This window comes from Diorhabda carinulata, chromosome 4, assembly GCF_026250575.1.
Source record: "Diorhabda carinulata isolate Delta chromosome 4, icDioCari1.1, whole genome shotgun sequence".
Taxonomy (NCBI): Eukaryota; Metazoa; Arthropoda; class Insecta; order Coleoptera; family Chrysomelidae; genus Diorhabda; species Diorhabda carinulata.
The window spans coordinates 30,077,466-30,093,183 of record NC_079463.1 but is presented as its reverse complement, the minus strand read 5'-3'; the positions used below and the strand labels follow the sequence as shown (position 1 = coordinate 30,093,183).

The following is a 15,718-nucleotide window of genomic DNA, read 5'->3' as shown; positions in this document are numbered from 1 at the left end:
TTTTCCTGTTTTCAAACCAAGAGGAGTATTTATGTTAGCAACTCTGTAGACAGATACCCCAGCCAGGTTTACTCAACACTTTGACATATGATTAAAAAATTATGTTAAATTGGTCGCATTCAACGGACATGGACATGGTTGACACTCTAGAACGTGTTGAGTTTGTAACGATTTCTAGGATTATACTGTTGGACAACAGTTGCACAACGTTTTCGCCCGCCGAATGCGACCATTGATAGCATTTTTTTATTTCTCACATTTTTATTATTGTTTAATCAAAATATAAACTAGCTCTTGATATGACTAATTCGCAAATGGACTCAATTACTGCTATATTTAAGTCGTTTCTATTAGTTCAACTTTTTATTTACTAAATTCTAGTGGTGTGATTTGGGTTTCTTAAGATGTTCCTTTTTGTAGTGGTTACTCTGATTTGGTACCTGTCAAGTTGTCAAGCAGTGAAAATCCAAACAATTTCTTGTTATTGATTTAATGTGTAATATTTATATTTAGTTTTTTATTTAGATTAAATTTTATTCTTACATGAAATGAACATGGATCCCATGGAAGAACAATTATCATCTGATTCCTCAGACGTAGAAGATGGAGAGCAAGTATTGATATTATTACCTATTTATCAAGCATTTCTTCATAGTTCGAAATTTTAGGAATTGGTTAAAAGAGCCGAATATCTAGAGGCTAGTTTATTAAACAATAAATACTTATATGATGAACATATTGAGGTTATTAAGATATATAGAGACCTTGCAGAGTTAAATTCAATGAGAGATGCTTACCGAAGATTTCATCAGTGTTTCCCTCTTACTCCAAAAATTTGGTTAGAATGGATAAGAGATGAAATGAAAATAGCCAATATTAAGGACGAACAAAAAAACGTTTTGGATCTTTTTGAAAAGGCAGTACAAGATTATCTCGGTTGAGTACATACTTATGTAAAAAATAATATTTAAAATAAAGTTCCTTATTCACATGAAACTAGCGAAAAATAGATATTTTTCTTACTTTAGGTACTGATTTGATTAAAATTTCTATTGATAGTTTTTTCTGTCTTTGATAAAGGTATGATGTTACAATTTTGTACAATTTAAAATTTCATAAAGATAAATTGAGTACCTGTAACCAAATTTTAACAAATTTAAACTATGATTAAAGAATTAATTAGAAAGAATACAAACACGTATCTAATCTTTATTAATATTAAGAAATGAAAAAGAAGTTTGATGTAGGTTTACTTTGATTTTAGCTGTAGAACTTTGGGTAGAATATGCCCAATATTCACTAAAAGTTAATGGCTTGGAATATACTAGAAATGTATTAGAAAAGGGATTAACTTTTGTTGGTTTACATGTCAGTGAAGGTTCTTTATTATGGGATACTTTACGGGAAATAGAATATGCACATATTTCTTTGCACAAAGAAAATTCACCAGAATGGTTTGCCCAAGTGAAGAGGTACTTACCTATTTTTATTTATAAGTAACTATTGAAGAATCACTATTTGAGGAGTTTTTAAGTATTTTTCCTATCACTGAGACACATTTTTGCTAATGTAATAATTAACTGCATCAAAAGTATCAATTTGTGCTCAGTCTTTTTCATTTCAAATCAGATATTCCCAAGATAGAAAAGTATTAATTAATATTTCTTATTGTTATTTATATTTTTGATTCTTGTTAGGCTAGCTGATGTTTTCAAAAGACAACTTTCTGTTCCACTACTAAATATGGAAAATACTTATCAAGAATGGACTGATTGGTATAAAACATTACCAGATGGTCTAATAGAATCAAAACCTTTAGAATTGGGTTATCAAAAGGCATTAAAAATACTTGAAGTGTATAAACCTTTTGAAGAAAAAATTCTAAATGCAGACAGTACTGAACTTTATGATGTGTACAAAGAGTATATAAATAATGTTAAAGATACTTCTACTATTATATGTTTATATGAACGAGTAGTATTACCTTTATGTCTAACACCAGATATTTGGGAAGATTACATCAAATTCACCTTCAAATTAAAAGATGTGGTGTTAAGAATTACTAATAGGGCCATACGAAATTGTACTTGGAGTGAAAAATTATGGATAGCTCGAATTAGAGCTTTGGAATTTCATAAAATGAGTGAAGATGAGATCCTATCTTGCTTCGAGGAAGGTAAATAAAATTTTAAGGGATTAATTCTCAATAGATTATATCGTACGATGTTTAGGTTTAACAAAGATAAATCCATCCCCTGCTGTGGAATTCTGGCAATCATTTTTGGAATATTATCACCGTAATTGCGAGGATCACACAAAATTGACTAAATTATTTCTTCAAGCTTCGGAACAGATAACGCCTGACAGTGACCCTACTTTTAAGCTCACTAGGTGGTATGCTCGTGTATTAGCTAAAAGGGGTGACATGGAATCTGTTAGAAAACTTTGGAGTAATATAATGAGCCATCAACAAAGCAAAGGTAAGAAACAAAAAGATTGCATTGAGTTATGTGCTTTATTTTTTCAGGCTGTGATATTTATTTAAATGTTTAATTATTCTTTATCTTACCAATAGGGTCTAGTCTATTCATGCCACAACCATCATATTCATTGTGCTCCAATGAATGCTTTGATATTTTTTATCAAATTAATCCAGTTTTATGTTACAGTTAGCACTCGAAAATATGACAGTTATGGGATCTACTGGTTGTCGGATTATCAAATATTGTATTTCTTTGACCGATTATAGCCGTGTATACGCATGTAGATACTGAAAAAATCTACTATCGTTCATTATCAACACCTAGCCTAAAAAAATTGAAAAACGCACATAATTAGTTTAGGCATTAATTCAATTAAGTCAAATGGCAAAATTGTAGGTAATAAAAAGATCTACAATTTTTCTATGTACACTTTTTACACCTAACCTCAAAATTTATGTGAAAAATTGAAATAAATAATAATAAAAAAGTGTACATAATGATTAAAACAAATTTTCAGATGCAAGCTTTTTCCTGCTTTTTTATTGCTTTTTGTTTAGAAAATTTACCATGGGGATGATAATTTTTTTACATCATCAGAAAGTAGAGATTTCAACTAATAAAAAACTCACTGCCTTCTTAAAAAAGCTGATATTTTAACTTTTTCCACTGAAAATTAGAGTGCATTTTCGATATTAAATGAAAATAAGGTTAAAAAAAATATTTCAAATCAAGTAAATTACAGCGTATGTGGGACATAAATAGGTAAATTTCCAACAAAATTCGTGAAAAAATAATGTTTTTTTGTAAAATATAAAAAGAAAAAAATTTGGTTTTTGGAATTTTTTACAAAAATTTCAAGGTTATGTGAAAATAGTAGTTGTAGAACTTTTTATAACCTACAACTTTGCTATTTGACTTTTTTCCATAGGAATTATAGTTTTGCCGGAAATCGAGAAAAACCGTTTTCTACCCTTCAAAACAACAATCTTCCCCTTATAGAACTCAGATTGCCCGTAAATTATTTTTCCTCTCATTTTTATTATCTATATATTACCTTCCTTTACAAGGGCTTCATTCTACTATTATTTATCATATTTAAAAGCTTCTACCCTGGTATATAAAACATTATTTACCACTAATTAGTAGTAAAATAAGCTAACCTCAAAATGCAGTAACATAAAATTTTAATACGATCTCACGTTGCCTCAATTATATCGTTTTCTCTTTTTTTACTATTACTACCGTCAATTTAAAAAACTTATAACGTACGTCTTGTAGTTAGTCTTGTGAAGAAGACAATCGATCTGATGTTGTTATATTCGATTTCTATTGATAGAAAGAGAAAGTATGTGTTCGATAAATCGTAGATTGAGTCACGTCATGGGAAACCTCCACGCATTCTACTATAAAATCGTTTAATTTTTGTTGCAGAGTCTGCCAATACTTGGTGCGAATATGCAAATTTGGAAAAACAATACGGTACACCTAAAAATGTGAGGAATATTTTCAACAGAGCCCTAGCTTCTTGTAAGGAATGGTCTCTCTATATTTTAGAAGAATGGTTAATGTTCGAACGTGAAGTTGGATCATTAGAGGATATTATACGATGCGAAGACAAACGTAACCATCTTTATAAAACAATTAACCAATCAACTCCAACTAATGGCACGTCTGAAGTAACTCGTGCAAATAAAAAGCGAAGTCATGAAGGGGACACTGGATCGTTCAAAAAGAGAAGATATGAACAAGATACTGGAGCATTCAAAAAGAAAAGACGTGAAGAAGATACTGGATCTTTTGAAAAGTGGAGCCAAGATACTGAATCTCGGTTTAAGAAAAAGAATGACTTTGTTAAACCAACCACGTCATCTCAACAATTGAATGATAAAAACAACACAGTTTTCGTTAGCAATTTACATCCTGCTGTTAACGAAGAAAAATTGAAAGAAATTTTCCCGAATGCTTTAAATATTCATATCGTTCTTGATAAACATGGAAAATCCCGCTGCTTCGGTTACATACACTTTTCTCAAGAGGAGGAATGTAGAAATGCGTTAGCTAAAGATAGAGTACCGATTAACGGCCGACCTGTTTTCGTATCGGAATTCAAATCGAAAAATGAGAAAGATTCTTTAAAAAATACAAGAGACAGTCACCAAAATATATTATTTATTAAAGATATACCATTAACCAAAACTAAAGAAGATCTGGAAGGCATTTTTAAATCGTATGAACCGGTAGAGGTGCGATTAATCTACAAAAGAAATGGGGAATCAAAAGGAATCGCTTATGTTGAATTTAAAACTCCAGAGGAAGCTCAGAACGTATTGAAAAAATGTCAGTCATTAACTATAGATGGTAATGAAGTATTGGTGGCTATTAGTGAACCTCCGAAGAAAAAACCTACCGAAAGATCAGAAAAACTAAGACCTGTACGACACGTTAGATTAGAGATTCCATTGATACCAAGAGCATTGTTGATTAAACCTAGTAAAAAAAATGAGAATAAAAACACCGAAAATGAAGAAAATAATTAAGATTTTATTTTTTTTTTAATTGTAATTTTAAGTTTAAATAAAGAAATTTTACTTTTCGTTTAATTTATTTATCGCGTAAATGGGAATCTTCTCCACTAAGAGATTAAGATCATCACCATCAATACCTATGTTGAAGACATTCTGCAGTGGGGTGGAGCAGCAAACATCCTGGATGCTGTTTTTACCAAGCAGTTCAGGATTTGGTCCTGTTTGGACATAAAATATCACCATCACCCCAAATTCGCTTTTTGGGTGTTGAGGTTTATCCACCTGGTTAAATTAGCTAAGGCAGCTTCACAAAAACTCTTAAAAACCAAAAAGCTGTACATTCGCCAACAGCTTCTAATCCACTAGAAGACCCAGATTCGTCCATCGAATATTGCTCGCACATTTGCAGCCTAAGCATGCTATGAAGATCCTCGAATCAATACAGAAGAAAGCAATTCGACAATAGGTGATCCAGAGTTGACCAGAAACTTGGACAATTTAGAGCACTGATACTACCAAGGCATATGCTCTTCTGAGCCGTCCAACATCCCACCTAGAGCACCTATTGTAAGACCTATTCGACATGCAGACGTGGCTCATGAACACCGAATTCGTCTATAGGCGTCCAGAACGTCACCTTTCTTTAGAATCATCAATATCCACGATGGAAACCACCCGAACTACTCCAGTGTGATGGGGTTTACCCTATTGTGTTGCTTTTTACATAAACAAAGACTAAATTATCAGAAAAAAACGACAAATTTCTGTCCAACTTAGAAATAATACAGAAACACACTTTGGCTTAGCATTTTCGAGGTCTAGAATTCATTTATCAGACTGGCTTCCAAGGCGACTTGTTTAATGGGGTTTACGAATAAAGAAAAGACGATTTTTGGAGCTCATCCGAAGAAGGGAAAAACCTACACTAAGAAAAAAGTTAACTGTCTCTTGATGTTAACCAGACCGAGCAATGGATCCATTTTCTGGTTAGATTAGGTTTAATTTAACTTCAATTTGATTAGGTTTACACTAACCTGGGTTAAATATAATTTTTTATTATATATTTTTATAATTATAGAACTGTCGTTACCCACGTGTAATCCAAAAAGTCTAACCAGAAAACAACCTTGACAAATGGATTCTTCGACCTCGAAAACACCAAAATAATGTGTTTCCATTATAATTCTAAACCGGGCACAGACGAAAGTATTTTTCAAATTCCTAGTTTCCAGTTCCCCTAGCATCTAATTGATGCTAATTACTTCAAAATTATTAAGTGCACTATTAGTAAGGAAACGGTAATCCCGTAAACTACGTGCATTATTTCGTGATGATAAAATGAACCTCAGTAATTCAATTGTATGTTTTTCATGTACCTACTACATTTCTCAAATATATATTTTTTTCTAGATGGACATTTTTGAACTGGTAGCTCGGTTCGTTTTGAACATCAAAAGTCAAATATTTTATTTAACACGTGTACAGAATACGTTTCAATTCTATGAACACGTGTAACATTAGTAATCACAGAATGTATTTGTGTCACTGATAATCAATATTCTTGTAGTTAATTATAATCAGTATATCTTCAGCTATATCATCAATGATTACAGTTTAAATTCATTTTAATGTAATAATATTTCTAATAATTGGAAATTTTTATCATTTTCTTTGAATATTTTTATTAAAATATTTAGAATTCTTCATTATTTTATGAATACTTTGGTTATTAAAAATAAAGCGGTCACTTCTATCACATTGTATTCGTTGATATATATTCACCAATCATAAAACGCCGACTGGAGATAATCCAAATAACCTCTTGAATCTTACACCGGGATTGAACCTTCCGTGTGTATGAAGTTTGTATGCGTGTATTGGTGTCAGAGAAGTAGCAATAGTTTCATGTTTATCAAAAATGGTTCAAGTTGTTTCCAAAAAACCAACATCAAAAATAAATAGTAAAACCGGAATTAGTAGTCTAATAATTTTTCTAGTGCTTCTTTTAGCATGGATCGCAGGTTTTTCCTCACGCCTATTTGCCGTCATTAGATTCGAAAGTATTATTCATGAATTCGATCCTTGGTATGTTTTAACTGATAAAAGTTGAATTTATCGTCATTATAGATATTTTAGGTTTAATTATAGAGCGACGGCCTATATGGTAAAACATGGTTTCTATAAATTTTTAAATTGGTTTGATGAAAGAGCATGGTATCCTTTGGGAAGGATAGTTGGGGGTACTGTTTATCCTGGATTAATGTTGACGTCTGGTAGTATACACTATATACTACATTTACTTCATATAAACGTGCATATCCGTGATATATGTGTATTTTTGGCACCTGTATTCAGGTAAGTAGTTGCATTTTATGTTTTCTATTTGAGATATATTCATAAATAATTCATAAAAATTAATACTTTATTTATTGAATTAACTTCCCAAGTGCTGCATTGTATGTCATATTTGTTTAGAAGATAGAATGGGTAATAATTATAATTTTGAATGATTTTCAACTATTGTTAATTATTACAGTTATTTTGCAAATTTTAGCGGTTTGACATCAATATCAACTTATTTCCTTACAAAGGAATTATGGTCAGCTGGGGCTGGATTATTTGCAGCTTGTTTTATTGCCATTGTGCCTGGTTATATAAGTCGTTCAGTAGCTGGTAGTTATGACAATGAAGGAATAGCTATTTTCGCCTTACAGTTTACTTATTATTTATGGATTAAATCTGTGAAAACAGGCTCCGTATTCTGGTCTGTAGCTGCATCACTTTCGTACTTCTACATGGTATGCATTTGAAGAATTTTGTTTTATTACATAATGCAATTTTTTAGTTTTCCTTTATATACATTCCTGAGCAAAAAAATCGGCTAAAGTCATATTCGCGATATTTCATGATCCAAATTTAACATCTCAAAGCTAATAATCTTAGCTTCATAATAAGTGGTCTATGCTGTGAGGAGTTCTTTTTTGGTAAAGAAAACAGATTGAACAAAAAGGAATCTTTAACAATTGAAAAAGGGTATTTCTAGCTGGAATTGCTCTCTTATTTCCATCCCATAGATGTTCGATAGAATTTAAGTCCGGGCCACATGCTGGCCAATCCATAGCCTGTAAATACTACCATAAATATTCTGCAGTATGTGGACGGGCATTGTCCTGCATTAGGATGGAGTTTTTGCCGATAAAACTGGCATAGGGAACGACTTGTTTTATTCATTTTCAGTAAGAATTATGGTTTGTTGTTAACGGAGATGATAATCAGTTCACATTTGATGACTAACTGATAGTAGTGAGACCCTTTTTTGAGGGTCAGTTACCCCTAATTATCACTATTGTAAACAAGCATAAAAAAGGTTATTTTATATCATTTTGAAGTTAATCGATTTTTTTGCTTATGAATGTATATTAGAGAGTTTCTCTCTTAGCAAGACCAGAATAAAAATTTAGCTGTTCAAATAGGAACATCAGCACCATCAAATGAACATTTCCTCTAAATATTGATTCCTTATTGTAGGTTTCAGCATGGGGAGGCTACGTATTTATAATAAATTTGATACCCCTTCATGTGTTCGTGTTATTACTAATGGGAAGATTTTCAAACAGATTATTCACCAGCTATACGACGTTTTATATACTGGGATTAATATTTTCTATGCAGATTCCATTTGTAGGTTTTCAACCTATTCGTACAAGTGAACATATGGCAGCAGGAGGTGATTATACATTAGATTCATTCACCAATTGAACTTTCATATACGGTTTCTATTGTTTTAGGCGTTTTCGCGTTACTATTTGCCTTGGGTGTGTTGAAATATCTACAATCAATGATGTCAAAATCAGAATTCAAATCGTTGATGGTATTTGGAGGACTCGCGTCTGCGGCTTTTGTGTTTTTAGGAGTTGTTGTTTTAACGTACACAGGATACGTTGCTCCATGGAGTGGAAGGTAAGTTCCAAATAATCTACATAAATTACAAAAATAAAAAGGTTACAAATTATGTGTATTAGTAATTTATGTATGGGATAGTTTCTATAAATTGTTCCAGTTAAAATATTTTCTAGTGGTTTACAACTTCCGAATGTATACAGGAAGGGATAGAAAATTTGTTTTTTTAATTTTCTTTGTTCCATGTTCAGAACCTAGGAAGTTTGAAATCAATTCGGAAATGTTTTATGTCTGAACAGTTTTAGTAATTTCAGTTTTCTTTCAAATCATGACATATGCACAGTATTGAATTTTCGGAAATTAACCAGAATTTGCTGAAATAACCTCCAAAGGGTCTTAAATCTTTGGAAATTTTACAAAAAATCATGTTAAAAACTGCTGCAGAATTTAGCTATTTGGAAAAGTGTGTAATTCACTTTTAATTTAATCTCATTAGGTCTTTTCTGAAGTTTTTTAGTCCAGGAAGGTACCACCAGAGTGCCACTATATTGGTTTTCTCTACCATGGACAAGGACTCAGTATCACTTTATAACTGGGTTTTCAGAAATATGTTGCCGGTAGTTTCCTATGTACATAGTGACTTAACTGTCTATATTATGTGTATTTGCATTATTTGCTTATTTTTAAAAACTGTGGTCTAGAGTTTATGAAACATTGAAAAATCTTTTTATACTTGATTATAATTTGTATATAATGAAATGTTTTTTATTGCAGATTTTATTCATTGTGGGATACAGGATATGCAAAAATTCACATCCCTATAATAGCTTCGGTATCTGAACATCAACCCACAACGTGGTTTTCCTTTTTTTTCGATTTGCACATACTAGTAGTTACATTTCCAGCTGGGCTTTGGTACACAATCAAAAATATAAATGATGAACGAGTATTCGGTAATTATTATGTTTTATTATTTAATGTAACTTTCAGTTATCTTTAAATTATATTAACAACCCTTATCTTGACATTTGTTGATTACTAATCTGTTCATATTTATTATTGGTAACTGGACATTTCAGACCAGACCGGATTCCACATAGCCAATTAAATTTTCTATAAAATGTCACTTAACCAATTAACATTTTTGCAACCCTTTTCTATTTGTAGCTTTTTCATAGCTGTTTTTTCCCTAAAATTGTGAAAATCATGTTTTCCTATATTTTTTTTGTGCATCGTTTCCATTTTTCAAGCTTGCGAAATCCTTTTTGAATGTCTATTGTTCTCCATTCTACAAAGATGTCCAAGCCATCTAAGATGTTGTTTTTCAATTGTTTTCATGACAGGCTCCACATTCAAGTCTTTTTATTCACCTTCTCCAACTGTTTTCCATCGATTTTGAGTTGTCGTTTTCTCAGTACCATAATGTTTTTCTTCTTTGTATCAATATTTGTGTTCCTTAATCTTAATGCTTGTTTCCATGTTAATAAATTATATAGCTATTAACCGTGTCGAAAGCTTTAGCTAAATCCGAGAAAGTGATAATTATTTATTGTATATGAATATAAATTTATGCTTTTAGTTGTTTTATATGCATTGAGTGCAGTATATTTCGCTGGAGTAATGGTACGTTTAATGTTAACTTTAACTCCGGTTGTATGTATATTGAGCGGTATAGCATTTTCTGGATTATTGGAACTATTTCTTAGAGAAGATGATAGTAGTAGAAACGACGAAAGTGGAGAAGAAGAACAAAGTTCTCCGAGCAAACGACTTTACGATAAGGTATATACTATTCAATTTGAATTTTTTATTATCATTATAATTTGATTTTACATCTTATATTTGTATTATTCTAATTGTTAGGCAGGAAAGGTACCAAAAATGAAACATGAACAATCTAAAGAAGTAGATACCATTGGACCAAATTTGAGAAGTATAGTAACAGTGGTAATTTTGTTGTTATTAATGTTATTTGCTGTCCATTGTACTTGGGTAACCAGTAACGCTTATTCAAGTCCTAGTATTGTATTAGCATCATACGGTAGCGATGGATCTCGACAGATATTGGACGATTTTAGAGAAGCTTACTTTTGGTTATCACAAAATACTGCAGATGATGCGAGGGTTATGAGTTGGTCAGTATATTTTTTTTAATTATTCTAAAAATAACTTTTCTCATCAAAAATTTAAAAGCATTTGAGTCATACAAAGTTACCTTTTATTTTTGATTGGCTTTTTATCAGGTATGTGAGGATACTGAATCCTCTTGTATCTCAATTTATGGTAATATTTTGAATTGTCCTCATAGTCTGCTTTTTTCATTTCGATTTTTTAAAAATTTTTTTTTCATTACACTTTTTGACTTCGTTTGGCAAATAATCCCAATTCATTCTTTGTGTGTATCATTTTTTATCTTATTTTGTTTTGGTTTCTTCTTAAGTGATTTCCTTTCATTTGTCGTCTTAATTAGTGTAATAATTACTCCCACCAGTGTTCAGTTTATTATTAGTGAATTTAATTTTTGTTTGGAAATTTATTAATTAGTAGATTCAAATTTCAAAGTATTTTCTATAATCAGGTCTTTATGAGTGGTTTTTGGGTTCGTAATCTGAAAAATATTGGACTTAGGCCATTGCTTATACATTTTTTAACCGGTAGATTCAAGTTTCACAGTCTTTCATTAATTATTTCCTTCTGATTCGTTTTTTGCTACATATATTTCAAAATATTGAATATCAGGTTTTGTTTGAGCCTTTAGTTCCTTAAAGATTTAATTTCAAAGTTATTTTTTCATATTATGGTTCCTCTACTAATTGGTAGATTCAACTTTGAAATTTTTCCATATTTCAGATTCTCACCAATTTGTTTTTGTTCTTAGTTTTCAAAATATTGAATTTTAACTACTGCGCAAACCTTTATTAACAGATTAACTAATAAATTCAATTTGCTAGTTCTTTTTCGTATCATATTCTTTTTTATTTGTGTTTACTTCATAGTTTTCAAAATATTGAGTTTCAGGTATTTTCAGGTTTTCAGTATTTAAACCTTTATTAATGAGTAGATTTATTCGAAAGTTATTTTTCATATTTAGGCACCTTCTAAATGTTTTTTATATATAAATTCTAAAAAAGAACTGATTTTCAATTATTTATTAGGCCTCTACTAATTAGTAAATTCAATTTCAAAATTTTCCCAATTTCCCAATGTTTTCCAATTTACTTTTGGTTAATAATTTTCAAAATATTTAATTTGAACTTTTGTCTTGAACATTCTTCAACTAATAAATCAAATTTCCAAGTTTTTTTTCATATTTATTTCTCAGACTGTTGTTAATTGATAGAATAAATTTCAAGCTGTTTAGAATTTTTAAGTTCCTTCTGACTTGTTTTCAGTTAGTAAAACTGTTTTATTTTGACTCATTCACCATTATAATGAATTTTTATATCAGGTGGGATTACGGATACCAAATAGCAGGAATGGCTAACCGGACAACTTTAGTTGATAATAATACTTGGAATAATAGTCACATTGCTCTAGTTGGTAAAGCTATGTCGTCAAACGAATCTACAGCATACGAAATCATGACTGCTTTAGATGTCGACTATGTTTTGGTTATATTCGGTGGGGTTATAGGATATTCCGGAGATGATATCAATAAATTCTTATGGATGGTTCGTATAGCCGAGGGAGAACACCCCAAAGATATAAGGGTGAGTTTTAATCAATAATGACAATATAATGTTTCTTGAGATTTCAGCTTGCATGTCGAACTGTGATTGGGCTTCTCAATGCTAAAAATGATTATCTGTTATAATAATAATTAGTATTACTAAATGCACATTAATATTGATAATTAATTTTCAGGAAAGTGATTATTTTACAGAACACGGTGAATTCAGGATTGATTCTGAAGGTTCTCCTATACTATTAAATTGTCTTATGTACAAATTGAGTTATTATCGTTTCGGTGAATTGAAGTTAGATTACAGAAATCCTGCAGGATTCGATCGTACCAGAAATGCCGTTATCGGTAACAAAGATTTTCAACTTACTTATTTAGAAGAGGCTTATACAAGTGAACATTGGCTAGTGAGAGTTTATAGGTAATTTTTTTTATCTAGATTGTTTAATAAATTGAAATTATTTTTGTTTAGGGTTAAAAAACCGGATGAATTTAACAGGCCTAGAATACCGGTAGCAGGTAGAGTCGTTAAGACGAGTAATTACGTGTCAAAGAAGGTATTTATATATTTGAATATTCTTAAGAATTATATTTGCAATGTTTTTGTTTATTTCGGTAACTTATATGTTTATTCTATATTTTTTAGAATACGAAAAGGAAGAAGGGCTCCATAAAAAACAAACCGACCGTAGTGAAAGGAAAAAGATTTGCAGTGAAACAATAAGTGTCCAAAAAATGCACTGAAACTGATTTATATAAATTAGTTTGTTATTTTTTTTATTATTTCGTTTGAAAAACCAGAAATCTGCAAAAATTTTAATTTGAATTATTTTATTGTTTTTTTTTTTTTCTTTAAAAACTGTTAAAACTCCAAATGCATTGATACATTTCTAAATATTGGTGAAAATATTGTAAAAAGTTGATAATACACCGACTGTTTTTGAATATATTTTTTTTATTTTGGAACCTTTCCCAAGATGACGTAATACAGGAGGTAACGTTATGCACAATCCTGTGAGATTTGATCAAGTGTGATTGCTGGGCACTAACAGATGACGTAGTTTGCAGCTTTTTCCTCCTCCATACACCATTGGTACACTGGATCGCCCGTGATGCTCATACTGTTGAGATGGCGTCTTAGATGACAGTGTCCATTTAAAAGTCAAGCACTAGTCGACTTTCCGGCCTTTTTAATTGCAATAATTGTTTGGTGAAAGAAGCAGAAGAGCCTGACTTGCAAGCAGGCTGTTGAGAGACATGATAGTAACACTTTTAGCTACATCAAGACTGAGTTCTGGGTCTATTAATGAATTGTCGATTGCAGTATGGCGAACGTCGTTGCCGCAGTGACGGGACTCGAAACGAGTTAGTTCTTGTAGCCACCACTCACTCACAAGTTTTTGCACTCCAGCACTAGCCTAGAGCAGACGATTTAGGCCGTTACGGCTTGTATGGCAGCTCTGCTACCTGAGCAGATTGAGATTATGGAGTTTTCAATAGTTCACAATTTTTTTGTGGTAATTTTAAATTGTGAATTAATTGATGATGATAAAATTAATTGTCTTTGACCAGTTTTTGGTTTTTCACTTTTCAAAATAACCAATAAGTTTGAAAACCATTAAGTCACAATAGAAACGTTTCATAAATACAAAACGACAGAACATAAGACATAAGTACAAGAAAAGAAATCTGAATATATGAAGTATAACGCGATTACTGCTAGTAGAGAAGCGCAATTCTTTCATTGCAAAAAACTGAGGGAAGTTTTGAGCATAGTGAGTCTATAAGGTCCCCCAATAGATCTAATGTGAGTCCTAGTGCTTCTTTTTGCAGAACTAAATGTTATATTTTTTAGTTTTCGCTTCGTTTAATTTTAAATTGTTCGATATTCAAGAGAAGCAGATAAATTGTTTTTATATAGTGGTCCCACTGAACCTGAAATAATAAACGATATATTATCCCATACTGATCCTAAAGTACATATTTACAACTATATCATTTACATAGATTATTAGTTTAGTTTTATTTCGTTTTATAACATCTGAAATCCCTCATTTATCAAACAAGATAATCGTTTCACGTGTTCATGTATCATTTCAATACAAATAATAATTTTTGCGCATGCTGAAACTCTAGAACTTTTCTGATTAAATCCTTAGTAAACCAACACTGTATTCGGAATGATAGGATATAATAACATTATGTACTAAATAAAGATAAAAATTTATTTATTGAAATTGTTTTTGATGAAAGTGAATGATGGAACTTTTCGAATATTTTGCTCACGTGCACGAAAATCATATGTAAATAGAAGCATTGTTAAGTTCAAAATAAATGTTTGTCATATAATGACTAATATTAAGCGCAATACGAAGATATTTGTTCATTAGAATACGTCAAGGACGAACTTTTAATCCCGACGGAGAAAAAATAATATACGCACCTAGGGAGAAAAGAAGGACATCCTCGCTCGCGATTTTTGTCGCCTTCAGCTCGGGTGACCGCGATTTTTGTCGCCTTCGACTTGGGCGACAAAAATCGCGGGCGATAATGCCCTACTTTTCTCCCTAGGTGCGTGATGTACTATCAAGTATGATTACCATGATGGTAGATGGAGTACCTAAAGGAAAGAACAAAATACAGTATACTCACTATTACTTTATAGCACGTTATGTCATTTATCTAACTATGATTTGGTACAGTCTTTGGAGAAACAGCATATCACACTTTTTAATAATTAACATGAAAAACCATCTTGCCCCATACTATGGGGTAATGAAATTGAGGCATGATGGCATGAAGGCTAGTAGTTCTTTAAAACAAACAAAAGTGTATTTCCTCCAGATTTTTATCGTTCACGCCAGCACAAATATGTGAGCCCAACGCCCACAGAGCTGGCAGCCTACCCAAGGTTATGACGATGCCAAAAAATTTTTGTTTACATCATTATAATATAAGCAACTGGCATTTTCGTCATTGTTTTTTGGTTGAGTGTTTATTTTGAGAATTCTTTTTGAGACGAGAATTATTAGAATTTGATGTTTTTCCTTACTTTATATACGATCATTTTATTGATTGTTCTAGCTGCTGGTGTGGCTTCAGGTTTACGAATTGATAAATTTTGATCG

The 15,718-nt window shown here is 31.3% G+C and overlaps 2 protein-coding genes and 1 long non-coding RNA gene across 4 annotated transcripts; 2 read left to right on the top strand and 1 right to left on the bottom strand.

Moving 5' to 3' along the window:
• The first annotated feature begins 197 nt into the window (after nt 1-197).
• On the top strand, nt 198-5,087 carry LOC130893208 (squamous cell carcinoma antigen recognized by T-cells 3). 2 transcript variants are annotated; one of them, XM_057799133.1, is made up of 6 exons: nt 198-614; nt 669-936; nt 1,265-1,472; nt 1,698-2,176; nt 2,232-2,480; nt 3,915-5,087. In XM_057799133.1, the coding sequence occupies exons 1-6, from the start codon at nt 549-551 to the stop codon at nt 5,018-5,020; spliced, it is 2,376 nt and encodes a 791-aa protein (XP_057655116.1). In that variant the 5' UTR covers nt 198-548; the 3' UTR covers nt 5,021-5,087. The 2 variants fall into 2 exon arrangements, with proteins under 2 accessions (XP_057655116.1, XP_057655117.1); XM_057799134.1 differs by lacking the exon at nt 1,265-1,472 and having other exon boundaries at nt 432-614; nt 1,703-2,176; nt 3,915-5,060.
• Nucleotides 5,088-6,552: 1,465 nt separating this feature from the next.
• LOC130893209 (dolichyl-diphosphooligosaccharide--protein glycosyltransferase subunit STT3B) lies at nt 6,553-13,535 on the top strand. The gene is made up of 12 exons (XM_057799135.1): nt 6,553-7,093; nt 7,145-7,363; nt 7,563-7,806; nt 8,537-8,735; nt 8,797-8,968; nt 9,683-9,861; nt 10,488-10,690; nt 10,772-11,043; nt 12,357-12,618; nt 12,773-13,011; nt 13,063-13,147; nt 13,237-13,535. Exons 1-12 carry the CDS (start codon nt 6,927-6,929, stop codon nt 13,312-13,314), a joined length of 2,319 nt encoding a protein of 772 aa, XP_057655118.1. The 5' UTR covers nt 6,553-6,926; the 3' UTR covers nt 13,315-13,535.
• LOC130893226 (uncharacterized) lies at nt 11,016-15,391 on the bottom strand. The gene is made up of 3 exons (XR_009059167.1): nt 15,243-15,391; nt 11,124-11,516; nt 11,016-11,067 (listed from the first exon to the last, which is right to left on the bottom strand). It is a non-coding gene; the product is annotated as an uncharacterized LOC130893226 (long non-coding RNA).
• Between the last annotated feature and the right edge of the window lie 327 nt (nt 15,392-15,718).